The sequence below is a fragment of the Eupeodes corollae genome, chromosome 1 (genome assembly GCF_945859685.1).
Source record: "Eupeodes corollae chromosome 1, idEupCoro1.1, whole genome shotgun sequence".
In the NCBI taxonomy this organism is placed as follows: domain Eukaryota; kingdom Metazoa; phylum Arthropoda; class Insecta; order Diptera; family Syrphidae; genus Eupeodes; species Eupeodes corollae.
Window position 1 is genome coordinate 161,421,042 of NC_079147.1, and position 20,594 is coordinate 161,441,635.

At 37.2% G+C, this 20,594-nt stretch overlaps 1 protein-coding gene across 1 annotated transcript; it reads left to right on the forward strand.

The window, feature by feature from the left end:
* Positions 1 to 9,322, forward strand: LOC129946476 (defective chorion protein, FC125 isoform-like). Its single transcript, XM_056056676.1, has 6 exons — positions 1 to 102; positions 182 to 409; positions 487 to 2,425; positions 2,492 to 2,940; positions 3,118 to 3,320; positions 8,800 to 9,322. The coding sequence occupies exons 1-6, from the start codon at positions 94 to 96 to the stop codon at positions 9,320 to 9,322; spliced, it is 3,351 nt and encodes a 1,116-aa protein (XP_055912651.1). The 5' UTR covers positions 1 to 93.
* The last annotated feature ends 11,272 nt before the right edge of the window (positions 9,323 to 20,594 follow it).

Consider the following 20,594-nt stretch of genomic DNA (forward strand, 5'->3'; position numbering starts at 1 on the left):
CGAGTTTTGGCAGTGAACGTGAATAGTTCTCTCACCTCTTGACCGAAGCTGGTGGAATAAAAGAAGTTATAGTGTAGATAGAGTTTCAAGACGATGGCAAGAGTAAGTGTCCATTGCTTTATTGGTTGACAGTAGCAATTCGGAAAGGACTATAATAATTTTGGGAATTTTTTGTGTGTAGATAACGAAGTATTTATTGCTTGCGTTGATCGTGGCAGTAGCCTTCAATCATGCAGTCAAAGCCCAGGAAGAAGAAGCACCAGCGCCAGAAGCAGAGCCCGCAGCAGAACCAGCAGCAGAAGAGCCAGCTGCTCCTGCTGAGGAAGCACCAGCAGCGCCGCCGGCAGAAGAAGAACCTGCAGCCGAACCCGAAGTAGGGGCCCCTCTCGAAGCAGCAGAAGAAGATAATGTGAGTATAAAGGATTTGTGGTCTTTTTTTCTTTTTTTAGTTTTCGGAAGTTTCATGAGGTATTTTAAAATTTATAGTACTCACTTGGTTCGATTAAGAAAGTCGGATCATGGTTGTCGAAATTCGGTTGGTGGAATATCTGGAAAGGAATTGGATTAAAAAAAGCTGGCGATTGGTGGAAATGGGATAAGATTTTCAAGGAAGACTGGTGGAAGAAGAAGTGGTTCCTGTTAGGTTCACCTCTTGAAGAAGAATCTAAAATGATGTTGGTTTTAGCTGATCCTGAGGCACGATCATCGATGGGAATCAATGGAGAAGAGGATGCCACGTACTTCTTAGCCCCTCCAGGCTTTGAAAATGAACTTGCTAAGAGGGGAATCGCAGTCAATCCATCGGTTGTTCCAGTTAGAAAAACACAAAAAAATCAATATCAACAAACTCAAACACAAACCGAAAAACAAAGGACAACCCATCAATATCAAGAGCAACGTCCCCTGCAATATCCACAACAGCAAATCCGCCACATTCCAAATACACAATATCCTCAATCTTGGCTTCAAAGGGCTTTTCCAAGTTTGGACGTATATGATCGTGAAGGTGGTCAGGGATCAGAAATCGATTCCGTTCGTATGAGACCAAATAAACAAAGTCTATCGAGGAGCATGGTCGCATCGCTGAGGGAACAAATACCAGATATAATCCCTCTGGGATCATCGATACCTAATACTCCGATGTATGCCTACGACAAAAACGGAGTTATGCAACTTATTCAACAGCAGACACCGACAACAACACAACAACAACAACAACAGTATCAGATGATGAATGAAGATACTCAAAACCCAGCTGTTCTCGAGGAGTACCAACAAGCTCGACATGGATTCCAAGAAATCCTGGCAAGAACTAAAAACCCTCAACCAATGAAAAATACTCGTATCAATTTAAGAACTGAACCAGAAGAACTGCTTGTGCCAATGCCGTTTCCTAGATCCAATTCTATAACAACCAAGGAGGAGCTCGAGAGAGCTCTTAACGACGAACAAACCCAGAAGATGCTTGAGCAGTATGCTAGAAAGAATTGGAAGACTATTAGGAAAGATGCCATTATCTTGAAGTTTCTTCCCAAGACCGACATGGAAGCACGTCCATCTGTAAAGAGGCAAGCTTGTGCTATGATGCAGGAACAAATGCCTGTGCAGACACCCGTCCAGCGACAGATGACAATTGATCCTCCAACTGAACAAGTTAATTCAGCTCATGCTAGGGATATGCAACAATGGGCTCAAAATCAGCAGAGAGCTATGCAAATGCATGAGCAGGATCAGATACTGCGCCAGATGAGCTTACCTCAAATGCAGGAGCCCAGAGAGGAACTTCCACAACCAATAATGCAACAAAGACCAATGACACCTCAGGAACCTCGTCAAATGATGACTCAAACCCTACAGCAAAATCCAATTTTACATCAAGAACCACGTCAAGCTGTTCTTGATCAGACCCCTGCCATGCACCAACAACCAGCCATGCAACAAGAAACTCCAGTCGACCATAATCAACAGCATACAATGGTCCAACAAGAGCCCCGCCAATGGATCCAGGAACAACCAATCACCCAACAAATGCCACGTCAATGGATTCAACAACAACCCCCCCAACAGCCAATGATGATGGTCCAACAAGAAACCGTTCCACAAAACGAGCCTAGGCAATGGATCCAAGAACAACCCCATCAGCCGCAGAATATGATGATTCCACAAGAAACCATGCCACAAAATGAGCCAAGGCAGTGGGTTCAAGAACAACAATGGACTCCTGTCGATCCGTCAGTTCTAGAGGAAATGAAGCCTCGTCAAATGACACATCAGACTCTCGATCAAACTCAGAATACTCAAACCCAACAGGGACAGGGTTTGACTATTACCAATGGAGACAAACTAGAAAATAGAGACGACCAGCACCCAATTGTGTCAGAGATGGGACCACAAACAGAAGATAATGCTCGCTTCTTTAAGAAAGGTAATTTATTTGGAGTTAATGTGAAAATTCATAGTCCTAATTCGTTTTCCCATCATGGACGAGCAGTTCTTTTGAAGAAAAGACCCAGCACCAGTGCCCATTATGTGACCCATAACTATAACATCTACAACTCTGATGCTGGTCATGGATCTGGAGGATATGGAAGCAGTTATGGTGGATCTGGGGGCTATGGAGGTGGTTATGGTGTAGGTTCTAGTTATGGTAGCAGTGGTTATGGGGGTCACGGTTCAAGCGGTCATAGCAGTAGCTATGGTGCTGGTCATAGCAGTAGCTATGGTGGAGGCCATAGCAGTAGTTATGGTTCTGGCCATAGTGGTTATGGTTCTGGTTATGGTTCGTCTCCCTCCGGAAGCTATGGTGGACACAGTTACAGCAGCCCAAGTTCAGGCTATGGCTCAGGACACGGTAGCAGTTATGGCTCAGGTCATGGCAGTCAGTACGGTGGCGGCCATAGTGGCGGTTATCGCACCGCAGAAATGGCAGACAACCCAATGGTAAGTTCACAATTTGTATCTTAAAAAACTTCACCAGCATCCCATACAGAATTCCTTGCCTCACCACTAAAATTTAATCCCATCCAAAATCGCACACATTCATCGGACTAATATCCATCCATTTTGTTGTGCTTACACAACATGCCTCCATATCATTAACAGGCGACGATTTTTTAGACACAATACCAGCTTCAAGACCCCAACCCTTACCGTAGCCGAAATCCTGTTCACAACCATCCAATATCGCACGTAGACGAAGAAAGTGTGTTGTCCCACTCAACTGAACCAACTCAGAATCAACAAGAAGACCAATTGAATAAAAATGAAAGAACAACATCACCAACTGCAAAACAACTTCATGAAGCAGATGAAACGTCGAGGTTAGCAAGTAAGCCTAATTTAAGCCATTTACGTTCTTATTCTGATCATAGGGCCAAAACATATCCATCAAAGAATCAGGTTTCTTTAGAACTTTCAGAATTAGGTAATAAAAAAGTCCATCGGGCTAGACGTAGCACTCAGTCTTCTTCGAGAAATCTTAGCCGATCAAGACGGCAGGTATCGTATGGTGGAGGTCAGGGCTATTCAGCTCTTGAGAGTATAGCTCCGTCTTCCCTTCAAAAGCTAAGAGAAGGCTATAAAGAGAATCTGAAAGAGATAACTTTGCAGCCAAATGAAGACCCTGCTGAAGCATTGATGCGTTTAAATTCTCAATCCATTCAAGAAGCTCTATATCGAGCTAGTTCAGAGCCAATAGAGGTTGATGGTGTTCCAGGTCAAACAGTTGTGCACAATGAAGGTTCTGGCCATACACCACTTGTGAGACAGCCAGCGTATCCATCCCAATGGGCTTCGCAAGCTCCAATTTATTCTACTGATAATGTTCGATCTCCCATGGTGTACAACAATGGAAACTTTTATCCAGATTCAGCTCAAAATGAAACTGTTCAGACCGTTTCAAGTGTTCCATTTGTGAGACATGATATTTCAAATGCAAGAACTTATGGCGTACCACATTATGGCAATCAAGATCAAGACTATGGGAATCGTGATCAACAATCTGCTGGTATGACAATGTCACAAGGAAGGGCAGCTGAGGACGAAAGGTCAAACATCCATCAGTCTACAAGATATGAAACACAGTACCAAAATCAGGGTTTTCAACCAAATACACAAGTTCTAAATAATCCCTCTTATTTCTATCAACAACCAAACATTCCGCAAGTTCAATACCAATACCCATCTGCACCAGTTGAAAACTACCATAACCAATTTTCCAGTCCACGAACAGAAGTCCCATCGGCACCAATTGTCAATTACAACCAATTTTCCGTTCCACGATCCGAAGTTCAACAATCGGCTCCAATTACTGCTTACAATCAATTTTCTGCTTCTTCAAGACCAGAAATGCCATCAGCACCAATTGGAAACTATAATCAATTTACTGGGCCAACGCGATCAGAAGTTCCACAAACACCATTTGGAAATTACAATCAAATGTCTGTGCCAATACGTCCAGAAGTTCAATCAGCCCCAATAGGAAATTACAATCAGTTCTCGTCTCCACAATCAGAACTTCAATCACCACTAATCGGAAATTACAATCAACTTTCTACTCCACGATTAGAAATTCCATCACCACCAATCTCAGGTTACAATCAATTTTCCGCTCTAAGACCCGATAATGTAGCTCCCATCCAATATTCCGATCATTTCAAAAATATCGCTGATGCAACCCTTCGAGATTACATAGGAAACCAGTTGATCAATCCCTCAACAAATTCCCTAAACGATTTGATGGAAGCAATAAAGAAACGCCTCACTACTTGCTGCCACAAGTGCAAGAATCAAATCCTCAAGAGAATCACATCCGAAATCACCTCCAAAACCAATCATGGAATCAGTGACGATGATAATGAGGAGCAAGAGCAGGAGGAAGAAGAATGTTTATCATGTAAGGCTTCTGCAGATTTTTTGTCTGATCTTAAAAACTTACAAAATGATTTTCTCAAAAACTCCAAACCAAAAATGAACAAAAATATGGACAAGAGTGAGAATACTTTTCGGTATTACCGAGATCCCAATGCCATGAATAGACAAAAAGCCACACAAGCCATGTGGGTAAAGAAGACAACAACAAAACCAACTGAAGATAATAAAGAGAATGTTCGTGATCGTTTGAATGACAGACATTTTCAAGACATTGACTACGATTACAATGAAGAATTAGAGTACGTTCGTGATCAAAAGCCACAATCACACCGATCAAATCAGGAGAGAAATATTAAACGATTGACCACAAGTCCTCAACCACGCCGCTCAGATCGCCTAGAGAACGATCGTCTACAACAAAATGACCATTCCCACAATAGTAGGACAGAGTCTTCAAAAATTGAATCTAGAAATCCATCTCACAGGGTTGGATCTTCTCCAACAAACTCCATACAACAAAACAGTGGAGACTATGAAAAAAGAAGAACTCAAGGAAATACCGGATACAGACGTGTAAGCGATTCTCAAGGTCAAAGACGTCAAATCAGTCGATCGGGCCACAATGCAAACAAATCCACTAACTATGATTATGGAAGACAAGTTAAACACGAAAACTCAAATAAAAATATGGCATACACCGTCAATTCTGTGCGTCTTCGAAAACCAAAAACCAAACAAGAAGAAACCAATAACGATTCCCCAACAAACAAACTCCAAAAACAGCTTAAAGAACTCGAAACCGCTACAAAATCTGAAAGCCTAGAAAATAATGAAGACAATAAATCCGATATATTAGTTGAGAAGAAAGCTAAACTTATTGAATTGTTATATTTTCTCTATGAAATGAGCAAATCCAGTATGGGCGAACAGTGTCAAAAAACAGCTGTGGCAAATGATGAAGTTCCATCTACAAGTACAATGTCTCCACCTCCAATGGATGCTCAAGCAGACTCTTCTGCACCTGAAGCCCATCAGAGTAGACACGTTAAGATACCTAGAAAAAAAGAAGTCAAAATATTAGATTATTCGACTGTAAGACAATTGGAAAATGACAACAAAAATGCTTCTGAAGGGAAGAAAGTTAGAAGTATTCCAAGGAATTACAATTATTCGGGAGAAGATTGGTGAAAAGAAATAATTGTTTATTTAGGAAAAATAATATTGTGTCTTTTTATTTTTATTTATTTATATTATTAATTTTATTTTATTTATAAGTGTTTTTAACTCGAACTTTTTTATCTACCTAAATATGATGTTTTTCTCGATATTTTATCGGTTTTTGAGGTTCCAAAATGGAAAAAGTAGTAGTTAAACAAATTTTGCATTATTATTCTTCAAAACATAGAACAAGTCAAGAAAAATTAGAAGGTATCAAACATGCTTCTGGTATCCGTTTCCATCAGGAAAAAATCACTTGGTTTTGTTTATTTATTTTTATTTTGCACTTCATGAACTTGAACTCAAATATTTTTGGATCAGATTTCAAGATATTTTTCTTCTGATTGACCGTCAACGTGTTCATTCATTCGTTTGCTTTTGCTCAAGTTTTTGTTTTTCTTTTCAATATGTTGTCTGTTGATATTTTTGAAATATGAAACTAAGCTTTTTTTCAATGGAGTTACAACAATCTTCTGAATAGAAATATTTTATTCGACCTTCGAAATTAAAGAAGTTATTGTAAAAAACATTCCTATATTAGGGTGCTTCTATTTGAAAACTGGTATTAGTTTTATGATTTCTTATAGAGCTTTTTATTTTAATTAAATAGTCGGATCGTGATTAAAAATCAATTCTAAATCATAGAAAATATGAAATATTTCAATATTAGAATGGTCGACAATATTTACTGTCATTGAAATTTCTTTTCCAAGAAGTTTTGGTGACCTTAATTCAAATACGACTTTAAACTTAATGTTTCACTTCAAGTTTTTGAGATATCACTTTTTAAAACTAAAAAAAGCTTTTTGAGGCTATCTAAATTTGTGAAGTGGCTTTTTTTCAATCAAATCCGTGATGGTTTTCCGAATCTAGAATTCTCCTCTTCAACATTCCGTTGGAATAATTTTATTATTTCATATAAAGTTCGAAAAAAACTTTAAAAGTTGTTAGATTCCAATTGTCCTACAAAAATCTTAAAGAAACGATAAACCATTTATGCTAAAACGGTTTTCAACAGAAAAAGGCGAAACAACGAATCTATTTTCTTAACAATTCAATTATACCAAGTTTTTGAAATATTAAAAAAAAAATAAAGAAATTATGACGGATATTTTTAGTGGTACCCGTGGCATGATGGTTAGTGCGTTGGACTGTCATGCTAGAGGTCTTGGGTTCGATCCCTGCCTCTGCCATCTAAAGTCTTTTCACGGGTACTGCCTCTTGCGAGGAATTGACAAATTCTCCAAGAGTAACTATTGTCATGAAAAAGTGCTTTCTCAAAATTAGCCGTTCGGAGTCGGCATATAAACTGTAGGTCCCCTCCATTCCTGACAACATTACTCGCACACAGGAATGGTTGAGAGTTGTAAGTCACTAGGCCTTGGTTCTCAACGGACTGTCGCGCCACCCAATTTATTTTTTATGACGGATATTTTAAAACTTAAAAAAATAGTTAAAATTAGAGTTCGGATTCGAAATAAGCACTCAAAATTTAGTCCAAAACTATTGAAGTATTAAATTCAAGTTTTTCTTGAAAAAATAGTTAAAACTAGAGTTTTGATTCGCAATCAGCACTAAAAATTTAGTCCAAAACTATTAAAGTGACAAATTCAAGGTTTTCTTGAAAAAAAAAATAGTTAAAATAAGAGCTTGGATTCGAAATCAGCACTAAAAATTTAGTCCAAAACATATTTTCCAAAACTATTAAAGTATCAAATTCAAGTTTTTCTTGACAGAATAGTTAAAATTAGAGTTTGGATTCGAAGTCAGCGCTAAAAATTTTGTCAAAAACATATTTTCCAAAACTATTAAATTCAAGTTGTTCTTGAAAAAATAGTTAAAACTAGAGCTTGGTTTCGAAATCGGTAAAACATATTTTCCAAACTTATTGAAGTATTGAATTCAAGTTTTTCTTGACAAAATAGTTAAAATTAGAGTTTGGATTCGAAATTAGCACTAAAATTGTTGTCCAAAACATATTTTCCAAAACTATTAAAGTATTAAATTCAAGTTTTTTGTTGAAAAAATAGTAAAAATTAGAGTTTGGATTCGAAATCAGCGCTAAAATTTAGTCCAAAACTATTAAAGTGCTTAATTCAAGTGTTTCTTGAAATATTATTGTAGATTCAAAAAAGGCACTTTCAAAAACTAAGAAAGTAAAGATTGTTTGAGTTTTAACTTCAAAGCTCAAAACCCCCGTTTTAGTTCGTTTTTAGCAATTTTAAGGTGGTATATTTTTTAAAAGCTAATGTGATTGAAAAATGCAAATGTGGTATTCGAATTTTGTACATCTTTATCCTTTTAAAAAAGTATTGTTTTGTTTGATGTACAACAGAAAGAAAAAACTCAATTTTGGAGACCAGTCTTATCCAAGTCTGCTTGTTCATTTAGGTATTGTTAAAAATATTGTAAGTTATGCCTTGTGATATCATTTTTTATACACATTAATTTAATATTGTTAAAAATAATGATGTAAATTTTTTAAAATAAAATGTTCTTATGTATAATTTTTTGTATAAAAATATACTCATAATGTTTATACTTTTTCTTTTAATTTGCTTTCATGTCATACCATTTGATATCATCTCCATTCAACATTAACTTCATCAACCATTATGTTCAAAAACATTCAAAACTCTATCATATTCCATCATCAAAATGATCATCAATGAAACATCATGCTTTGTATTGTATTCACACCTCGGGAAGATTTAGATTCTTGGGTAATCAAGAGCTCCAACAACAAGCGCCATCACCAGTTGTAGGTGAAATCAATTTGTTTTCATTTACACCCGAACTTTTCCAACCATTTATGGGATTACGTGATGTTGATCGTCCAGATGATCCATGGCATCGACCTCATAGTTATCACGATGGTAATCGTTTTCATTATTCAACTGGACGGAATCGAGTTCGACGTGAAAATCCATCGTCATCGTTTGGTTCTACTAAGAAAATGTATTTGTACGAAATCGGAGACTATTCAACATGGAAAGCAAAGAAACAATTGGAGCAGATTATTAGCGCTTTGAGGGAACCATTTAATTTTAATTCATACAATGGTTATAATGGTTATCGAATTATGTTTCCAGCATTTCGCTCAAATTCAGGAACGACGATTAAAATGACAATAAAACCACCAGTTGTTAATTATAGCAAAAAAGAAGATGACGATGGTTTTGATGATACAATAAGTTTAGATTCTGGAGTGCGACAACAAAATCTACAATAAATTTTAATTTAAAATTAAATCTACTAGTTGTTTTATTTGAATCGGACTTTAGAAAAGTTTAGGGTAATTTTGACAATTGAGTTAAGCCTCAGTGTCATAAATGGCTCCGTTGAATCTCGTGGTGGATAGGGTATCTTGGATAGGTGGATTTTTAGATACCTTGTTGAACGAGTTGGATAGCTGTATTAAGATAGCTGTCGAAAAATAAAAATAACTTTCAGCTGTTCACAAAATGCAGTGAAACATTTAAGCTTCGAAATCAAAATTGTTATTTACTTGCGAAGTCTCTGATTTTAAATGATTTACGTTTAACAGAAAACTATCCAGAACGAAACGAGGAATGAAGTGACAATACCCAGATATAGTTTGGAAGAACTTCGATCTCATTTACGAATGAGCAGGAGTTGCTTTGCGGTAAGAACTTTTGTTGCATGATATATCCGTTTGGTTATCTAACGCTTCTTTAAAACCCATTCAAGGGGCACCAACAACTAGAATAGCCAACAAAATGTGAACAAACTAGTCTTGATAATGAATTGCTTATTAACGGTTTCAAATTATTAGGAATCAAAAATTAGGTAAATTCGAAGGCAAATAGCTTCTTCATCGTCTATTATGAAAAGAACATTCTCAAAAACAACTTTAACTAACATTTTTTATCTTTTTGTTTACCAACAAATACAAAAAGATGAAATCAATTTTCAAGTTTCTTGAAATTCAACCATGTGTTGAATCAGCTGTTCTGTTAGATACCTACAGCTGTGTTCAAAATAATAGGAGTGCTCAAGTGGTTTTTTTACCATGTGTATACTGGTAATCTGCCCATTTCTCTACCGGTAAGTATATCGGGACATTAAAGATGATAAAACAATGAACTGGTTTGGAATTCATAACCGTTTATATTTGTAACCAGAGATCAAATGATCTTTACTCTCAATCAAGCTATTCGAAATAATAGGAGTGTTAGTTATATTGTACGTAAACAAAAAAAATCAAAAACTTAAAAAAATAAACAGTAAGTAACTAAATTAAAATAGAAATATTAAATAGTTGGAATATCGAATATCTAAACAAGTTTGGTTATTAAGTGGGCCGAGGAAAGCACTGCACCGACGAAAAACGGGAAATCATAAAAAAGTTGCGAAATAAAGGATGTAAAGTTGATGTTGGGATGCTCTGACCAAATGATCGCCAATGCTGTAAAATATGAAAAAAAGTCGAAACCCGGGGACGGAAACGAGAAACGAGTGAAAATGACGATCGTCGTATTGTTCGCTACAGCCGAAAGGATCCTTTTGCGTCCTCTAAGATGATCCAGGAAGATCTACTACTGGCTGTAAGTAGCGTAACAATAAGAAGGCGATTGTTGGTGTTGGAGCCAATCAAATAATCAAAAAATATATTACTATTAATAACTATCTTAATTTGTATGTACTTAAACTATTCAATTACTATTAAACTTGCTTTTATTTTCATTCAAATTAAGCGCCTAAATTATACCAATCGCCATAATTTTTACATTTGAATTCGCCCTAAAATTGTAGTTTTAAAATTAACGTAACTTCTCTCTCTTGAACTACTAGAAAAATATGTGTATAAATAGAAGCTTATAAATGAAATAAAAGCTTCTTCTTGTATTAAACCCTACTGGGAAATCACTGTCTTTTTCTTTTGAACGTCGCTCGCTATAAAGACTTGTCAATTTCGCATATTTCGCTACCGTTAATTAGTTAACGCATCAACCAGGATCTAATTTATCTTTTGTATAGAAAAGAACACATATAGAGATCCCGGGTTGACGGTCAGCTTCATTTGATCGTTCAGTTGGAACACAATCTTGCCGCTCGCAGCCCACGAAAAGTGCCGATGATTAAAAAAAAACATGTAGCCGCTCGTTTGAAATTTGCAAGAAGACATGCTAATTGGCCTGCAGAGAAATGGCGAAACATTTTGTGGGCTGACGAGACCAAAATTGTTGTATTCGGTGGAACTGGCTCTAGGCAATACGTCCGACGTCCAGAAAATTCCGAGTTTAAGCCTCGGTACACCATTAAAACGGTAAAGCATGGAGGTGCTAAAGTGATGGCATGGGGCAGTTTCTCTTATGCTGGTGTTGGCCACATACATCAAATCATTGGCACGATGGACCACCGCGTTTATGTGGCAGTGTGATGCTGCCTTATGCGAGTTGGAATATGCCGGTTAAATGGGTATTTCAACAAGACAACGACCCGAAACACACCAGTTAGTTTACCAAGGAATTGTTTCGGGTCAATGCGGTTGAGGTCATGGACTGGCCAGCTCAGTCGCCTGACCTCAATCCCATAGAAAATTTATGGGCAGATGTGAAAAAGGGTGTTTCTCGACGAAAACCCTTGAATTCGAGGCAGTTGTGGGACGCAGTCGAGGAAACATGGAACCAAATTCCAGTTGAGCGTTGTCAGGCCCTTGTGAACTCTATGCCACGCAGATGTGCAGCAATTATAAAAAACAAAGGAATTTCCACAAAATACTGACAAAAAATCTTAATATTGAATATTTTTTTTTAGTGTTTTATACTTTATTTTGTTTACTCCTATTAATTTGAACAATTCGTTTTGGCTTTATTCTGACAAAATTCATGCTTTTACTACCTTATTTGTTTTAAACAAAGTAGTCTTTAAACATAATAATAAAAGACTGGATTACATATTTTGTACAAAAGAAAAAATAAATTTAAAAAAATTATACAACTTTTGAGTCACGACTTAATCTAAAAAGAACAGGCACTCCTATTTTTTTGAACATAACTGTACATACCCCAGAAATTCTTAGATACCTTTCTTTGGATTCCTTTTTTAACATCTCAGCTGTTTTGATCAGCTGTTATTTTAGACGTAAGACACTAATAAAAAGGTATCGATGTTCGAGAGAGGACTTTACTACTCAATTGCTTTCAAGTCAAAGGAAGCAGCCATTTGGTTAAATATGCTTTTACTCTGAATGTCTGTAAATAGTCCAGTTAATAAAGGTTTTCACCTAAAAAAATCCAAGCTTTGAAACTTGGCACACTTACTAAGGGATGTTTGGTAATTACTCGAAAAATAGTCCCCAAGAATCCGACGGAGCTCTAGCGGCAGTTAAGAGAAACATGGAGTTTGTTTCAGTTTTTCACGTTTATCTCGAAAATTATTTGCCGTATAAAAAAATGTTGTTCCAAAAAATTAAAGCTCAATAAATTTTATAAAAAAAAGTCTTTTGTAATTTTTTTCGTATCTGTTATAGTCTATAAAATAACTCTAGCGGTAATGAAGAGAAATATAAGTTTTTTTTTAGGTTTTTCGGGTTTATCTTAAAAACTATTAGTCGTATCAAAAAATAATCTAATCCTACAAAATAAAAGTTTATTAAATTTCCTAAAATATGTTAATATGTTATTAATTTGTTTCTACTTGTTTTAATTTGTTAAATAACTCTATAGGCATGTAAGGAAAACATGTGATGACTTTTCCAAACACGTTGATGACGATAGTGTACCTAACACCTTAAAAACGTTTTAAGAAACTCTTATAATACAGAAAACGAACTTTGAAAATAGAAAAGGATGTGCATCGAAATACCGCATAGTATTATATCAACTGGCGTCCCAGATCATTCATGTCTCCAATACTAAGCAATCTTGCCTTATCTATATACAGAAAGTTTGGTTCTAAGAAGTTGGTGAACCAAGCTTAGGGTTTTGTTCTCCATGCTATGAAGTTCAGTTGCTGGAGATATCAGTTATTTGCCACACGCGACCAGATTCCAACGGTTCATTTAACCAATTTGTGATTGATAATGCAAACTTTAATGTGATAACGTTAGATGGACTAAATACATTACATTTTTTGGGCGGAATAAGATGCATCGCTGCATCTACTTCCATAGGAAAAGACACCGACACACAAAAGCAAAAGCTGAAAAAAATTACCGTGTGTTAAATCAATTGGAGAACTTGGAAATATTTCAGAAAACAGATGGCGGATTAAAAAATTTAGTTTTTGAGAATGTGAAAGCGTGTTCCGAAGAAATGTTACAGCCAACACCATATGACACTCTTTGGTTGGCATCAAACTTTATTGGCATTTACGATGTTCCAATATGGAAAGGGTACATGCACTCAATAAAAATGCAAAAACTAAAATCATTCCTCTTCCTTCTATAAACTCTGCACCGTCCGAAAATAATACACCCTACACTGCATTGCACTATGCTGGCAGTTTGTGTTGCAAAATTTGACCAACAATTCCTGGTGGCAAGATTGGACGGGACCTGAGTCCCGTCCATCAAAATGCGTAGTCATTGTTAAAATAGGTTTTCTTATGAGTGGAAGTGGCCTGCAAGAGTTAATGAGTACTATATACCTACGCTCCGTTTTCAGTTGAAAAGATTCTGCAAGGAAAAGCTAGAGCTAGAGTTCGTGCTTCAATAGTAATACACATCTTTAGCTAATGTAATAATGGAACAAGTCGACATAAACCAACATGTAATAGAGGAAATCTAAAATCTCATGAAAAATTTTCTTGATGATCCAATAGTGAGAAAGTACAAACAAATCTTAACAAACTTAAATCTAATGGACTAACAGCAGTCTTATGGATTCAGTTGTTTAATATGATCAAGTTGCTCAAAGATTTTATTCACGCTTAGCGGTCTGGCGATTGGAATGCCCATATTAACTATATGTGACGAATATTATTTCACATTTCCATGCCGCCGGACACTTTTCGTACGCCAAATCATGTCACCTGTATTTGCAGGACATGATAATAATCACTGATAGTGTACTTAGCAAATGGGTTCTAGGGCTAACTGCTACTCATCAAATTTTCTCAGCACTTGAAGAATTCACTGGCGTTCTTTTTTCTAGTAGTGAGCAACATGAAGATTTTGGGGAGGCACGTAAAATTAGAGATGATACAGATATGTCAATAGCGAGTGGCATCGTTGGAGATGATAAAGTAACTTGCTACAATGCTTATTCTCTAGACGTGCAGGCAATGGAATGTCTCTATCCCCTGACTCCCAGCAATGTGTGATTTAAACTGTCTTGCCATCTTTATTAGATATGGTCGGCAGTTATGGACTGTTATAGAGTTTGTAGAGACGGAGTCCAGAAATTTGATAGTGGCTATCCGACTATCTGAGAGAATATACTGATATCAGATGTACATAGATATCCCGTTTTCTTTTAGTTGAAACCCGACTTGTTATTATCGCCAGAAGCTCCGCTTGGACCACGCTACAATAATTGGGAAGGTGGAATTAGAGACTTAATTTTAGTCGTTCAGCGAGTACACGCCTTCACCAACCGCTATATCTGCTTTTGATCCATCTGTGTAAAAGTGGATTGACTCGTATTGCAGGAATGTCCTATCCTCTTAGAAAGATCTGGAAGGTATGGAAATCTAGAAGCTTCTGTTGAATTGCAGTTGGGGGATGGTGTATTAAGATACTTAATAATTATGAAGTGGTCAATGTTGTTGTTAACCTACTGCGAAGAAGCTTTGAGGCGAATAGCAGAGCTATTTTGTTGCTAGCATATCAAGTGGTCTTAGGTAGAGTAGGGTATCAATGAGAAATTCACTTTTATTGGAAAACTAAACTTAAACGGTGATTTTTTAAGAGCTTGAAAACTTTTTTTTAAAAAAAAAACGCATAAAATTTGCAAAATCTCATCGATTTTTTATTTGAAACGTTAGATTGGTCCATGACATTTACTTTTTGAAGATAATTTCATTTAAATGTTGACCGCGGCTGCGTCTTAGGTGGTCCAATCGGAAAGTCCAATTTTGGGTAACTTTTTCGAGCATTTCGGCCGGAATAGCCCGAATTTCTTCGGAAATGTTGTCTTCCAAAGCTGGAATAGTTGCTGGCTTATTTGTGTAGACTTTTGACTTGACGTAGCCCCACAAAAAATAGTCTAAAGGCGTCAAATTGCATGATCTTGGTGGCCAACTTACCGGTCCATTCCTTGAGATGAATTGTTCTCCGAAGTTTTCCCTCAAAATGGCCATAGAATCGCGAGCTGTGTGGCATGTAGCGCCATCTTGTTGAAACCACATGTCAACCAAGTTGAGTTCTTCCATTTTTGGCAACAAAAATTTTGTTAGCATTGAACGATAGCGATCGCCATTCACCGTAACGTTGCGTCCAACAGCATCTCAGCGTACAAACCACACCAAACAGTGCATTTTTCGGGATGCATGGGCAGTTCTTGAACGGCTTCTGGTTGCTCTTCACTTCAAATGCGGCAATTTTGCTTATTTACGTAGCCATTCAACCAGAAATGAGCCACATCTCTGAACAAAATTTGTCGATAAAAAAGCGGATTTTCTGCCAACTTTTCTAGGGCCCATTCACTGAAAATTCGACGTTGTGGCAGATCGTTCGGCTTCAGTTCTTGCACGAGCTGTATTTTATACGGTTTTACACCAAGATCTTTGCGCAAAATCTTCCATGTGGTCGAATAACACAAACCCAATTGCTGCGAACGGCGACGAATCGACATTTCACGGTCTTCAGCAACACTCTCAGAAACAGACGCAATATTCTCTTCTGTACGCACTGTACGCATTCGTGTGGTTGGTTTAATGTCCAATAAAGTAAACTGAGTGCGAAACTTGGTCACAATCGCATTAATTGTTTGCTCACTTGGTCGATTATGTAGACCATAAATCGGACGTAAAGCGCGAAACACATTTCGAACCGAACACTGATTTTGGTAATAAAATTCAATGATTTGCAAGCGTTGCTCGTTAGTAAGTCTATTTATGATGAAATGTCAAAGCATACTGAGCATCTTTCTCTTTTACACCATGTCTGAAATCCAGCGTGATCTGTCAAATACTAATGCATGAAAATCCTAACATAAAAAAAATCACCCTTTATAATAGAATATAGTACAATAGGTATTAAATTAATTTTTACTTGGTCGGACTTGTTCAAATACTGAAAAGGTAATGACAAAATGTTAGAAATATAAGGCGATATGTAGCACATAGTAATATATATATGTAAGTGAGCGGGTGATTAGTGACGTGTGTATCTCCCCACTCGTTAAACGTCTTAGGGTAAGTATCTCAATGGGCCTCTTCGAATTCTTCCGGATCATCGAGATATGACTATTAGAGACCTTGCCTGTACGTTTCGTATTTGTTTTGTCTGTTGACTAATTGTGACTGCAGGTGGAGTAGATGGCACTGGAGCTGAATCTGGACTTGGCGAATCTTCGTAGAAACTGACTCGCCTTTCTAAATTAACATCGGGATTTAAATTTCAAATTGTTGAAGAATATTCTTTGAGCTTGTCGATATGCCTCTTATGTCGAATTCCCTTGTATTCAACTTCATAGTGTAGGCTTCCACGTTTAGCAACTATTGTACCCGGTAACCAAGGAGAATTTGAAGAACTATATGAACGGAACATCACTTGTTGATTTGGCTCGAAAGATCTTGGTTGATGAAGATTTTTAGGTTGCTGCTTTCCTAAGACTTTAAGTTTTAGTTCCAGTCGTAAACAGTCTAAACGTGATCTTATTACTCGACCTAAAAAGAGAATTGATGGAGGTTGTCCAGTCGTCTGATGAGGTGCTTTATAGAATTGAATGAGAAATTTGTTGATGCAATAGTAGAAGAGATCTTTTAACAGTTTGAACATATCTCTCATCTTGGCCGTTGGTCGAAGGATGATAGGGTGCCGTTCGCTTGTGAAAGCGTACGCCTTGTATTTTCAAGAACTCTTGAAATGTCTCCGAACAAAATTGAAGACCGTTGTCCGAAACTGGTAGTATGAACCCCAAACGTTGAGAAGAGTTATTCTAGAACTTTACATGTTGTTTCGGCAATAATAGACGTAGTAAGTTTCAAATGAGTCCATTTGGAATAAGAGTCGACTATGATAAGCAAGTATTAACCCTGCACTGGGCCAGCATAATCGATACGAACCCTCTTCGAAGAAGTGGATGGATACTCCCAAATATGAGTGTTGTATTTCGGTGTTTGGAGTATTTAAGGCATTCAGAACATGATTTCGCTAGTTTCTCTATGTCTTTATCTTTAGAAGGCAAGTAAATTAGGGATCTTGCAATACCTTTTATTTTTGCGATTCCGATGTGGGCAGTATGAAGCTCTTCAAGAAGTGTATGACGGAATTTCTTAGGAATGACTACCCTCTGTCCAAGTAAAAGGAATCCACAAGATTGAGTGTAATTAAGCTGGTTGCCAGTGTAACCAAGTAATGATAGACTCCTGCCATCCTGAATAGCAGAAAGCATTGGAGATATCTTGGTATCCTTCCTTGTCTCGGAAGCTATGTTATCGGCGGCGGTGACTGGTATCTGACGTATTTGCTGTAATAAGAACTGTTCGAAATCATCATTGTCTTTGGGATAGCACTGCACCCAAACCAACATGATTAGCATCAACAGCAAGTAAAAGAGGCAAGTTGGGATGATACGAAATCAGAACATTATCAGAAACAAGTTCTTTTTTTTTTAAACTCGAATACTTTTCTTCCTTCTGAAGTTCAGGAGAATTTACGTTGCCTAATCATTTCGCGAAGAGGTGCAGAAATCGTAGACAAATGGTAATAAGTAATCTTACCTAGAAAAGTTTGAAGTTCTGCTGCTGTTGTAGGCTGGGGGGCGTCTCGTTTTGCGGAAACATGCTTGTCCAGTTTGTGAATCTAGAGGGAATAAAACACCAACTTGCCTTGTCCCTCTATACTAACGAATCTTCTAGCAGAAGAGTTGCCTAGTTTTATGTTTATTTTTCTGCTACTCAGCATTAAATGAAATAACTACCCAAGCGAACCCTCTACGTTCAGAGGTGTTAGTGCAAATGTGTCCGAAGCGCCTTAGATGTCAAGAAAAGCAACCATAGTGTGTAAGATGATGGAGGGAGTATTTGATGGTGCTTACTAAGGTGCGTAACGCCGCGCCGGTCGTTTCCAACGATTTGCCTTTAGAGAAGTCTTGTATCAATACTTGCCCTTAAATGGATATCAATACATCTTTCTAAGGTCTTAAGAAGGATGATAGACTTACATATAAGTCGTAGATCTCTATCTAACAAGTAATGACCTTTACGTAATTATAAAAGAATAATTACCCTACAAGCCAAGCCAACTTCATGAACGGAATTAGTATCGCATATCATTGCAACTTATTTACATACAAGTTTGATTTTAATGCACGCTAGAGGGAGTTAGTGAGCAAAATGAAGGATGGGTATTTAAAGTGATAAAAGAATATCGCTTGTCCAAAAGTGATGTCATTTGTGTTAACAGGGATTTTTACTACATTGTGGATTGTGGTGGTGTGTTGAATGGTGCGGGTTCGGGTGTTGTTGTTGGTATTAGTGTGTGATGGTCATAAGGAACATAAAACCTCACATTTGCCTTGATGAGCTGTATTTACAACCTTCTATGTGAAAGTAGCCTAAGGGTGGTGGGATGGTGTGCTTTACATCATTCTGATTTAGAGGTGTTTTGTGTGTTATTTAGAGTGTACGAGTAGGTATAAGGTGTGATGAGTTTGTTCGTTTATAAATAGCACAAATAAATGCAATAGAAATACATATTATGTGTTTATTGTTAAAGATATAACTTATTGCCGTAGCATAAATAACTCTCAACGATTGGGAAGAAAATCTTTTGTAATGAAATAACTTTTATGACCAAAGATCTTATTTCTCCATTTCAACATGGATTTGCCTCTGGAAGATCGACAGCAAGTAATCTTAGTATTCTTTGCAGAGAAAACATTAGTAAAGTTAAAGCTGGTTTTTGGTCTGATGTTATCTTCACCGCTTTCTACAGAAGTAATCACCATAATCTTAGTCGGTAACAGCTAGCAGCTTTATGTGTCATTCTCAACATTCCTTTGTCAAGTTAAAAGTTCACATTCGAATGAAGGTATTATTCTATGCAACGAAACGTTTTCTTTCGAACTTATTTATATTAAGTTAACCCTTTGTTTACCAAGCTATGAAAACATTATAAAAAAAACTGTTTTTTTAGATTATATCTTATTTTTGGGTGTTTAGAAGGATTACTCATTTTTGAATTTTTCAAGACTTCCAAGGACTAAACGTATTGGTGGTACTTAAAAGTACCGTTTGGCTTTGAAATGTACAAAAAACATAAGACATATTCTATTTTATTTGAATGAGAATATGAATATGTCCATTAATTTGTATTTATTAAAAATGTATTTCATGGTACAGAGAAAAGCAGATTTTTTGTCATTGCAGCAAAGGTATACATTACAATGAACAACGACTGCATTTAAAAAAGGGCTTTGACTGTATTTTGTTAATACTGCAAACCTCACACCTTCCGCGAGATTCCACGAACTTTGGCCAGCGAACAATCAGATTAGCCAGTCGAACGTCCTTGGAAACAGATTCTTATTTGCCTCTTCGTTTTTTGTTACATTGTGGAGATTCGTCACTCTGTGATGCTCTTTTCAGACCACGTCTGAACATGCGAATCCTTATGTGATAAGAGTCCCAGTGTAACACATCTTTTATATTCCAGAAGAGGAACTTTTTCATTCATTTGGCAGTAAATGACAAATAAATTTACGAAAGAAATTTCGAGCATTCCCCAAAAAAGACGATGTTTCCACTTCTTTGACCTTCGGTGTAGCCAATAAGCGTCCCGAAGTTGATCAGCATGGTCCACTCCTCCCATGAATGTGTTGTAGTCTTTCACGACTTTAGGGCAGCTGACTTCGTGTTGCGCTCTCATCTGGTAACAGTTGAAACGTCGTTGCCATGGTAGTTTGAAGCCAACAATAACGTTCTGGTATATTTCCATTTATAAAAACTGGTCTCATCATTCGAAGATCGTTAATCGAAGTCTCCTCTTTTAATTTTTGTATCTTCTTTTAAATTTGTCGGGTTACTTACTTACTTACTTTCAGGGGCCGACCTGGGCCTCAAGCAACATGCGTCTTCAGCCAGCTCGGTCCCTAGCTAGCTGTCTCCAGTTTGGCACACCAAGTTGGTTGAGGTCCTCTCCCACCTAGGTGTGCCACCTGAGTCACGGTCTTCCTCTACTGCACCGTCCCTCGGGATTGGATTCGAAGACCTTCCGGGCTGGAGCGTTGATGTCCATTCGCTCTACATGACCCAGCCATCTAAGTCGTTGGGCATTAATTCTGCAGTTTCGCTGTACAGTCCGTATAGTTCGTCGTTATATGTTCTCCTCCATTTTCCATCTATGCGTACGGGACCAAAAATCACCCGAA

Excerpts from the sequence above, each read along its gene's own strand:
- LOC129946476 (XM_056056676.1), top strand. Across the intron at positions 410-486 it reads AAGCAGCAGAAGAAGATAAT|TACTCACTTGGTTCGATTAA; the intron begins GTGAGTATAAAG and ends TAAAATTTATAG. Across the intron at positions 3,321-8,799 it reads GAAGCAGATGAAACGTCGAG|ATTTAGATTCTTGGGTAATC; the intron begins GTTAGCAAGTAA and ends CACCTCGGGAAG.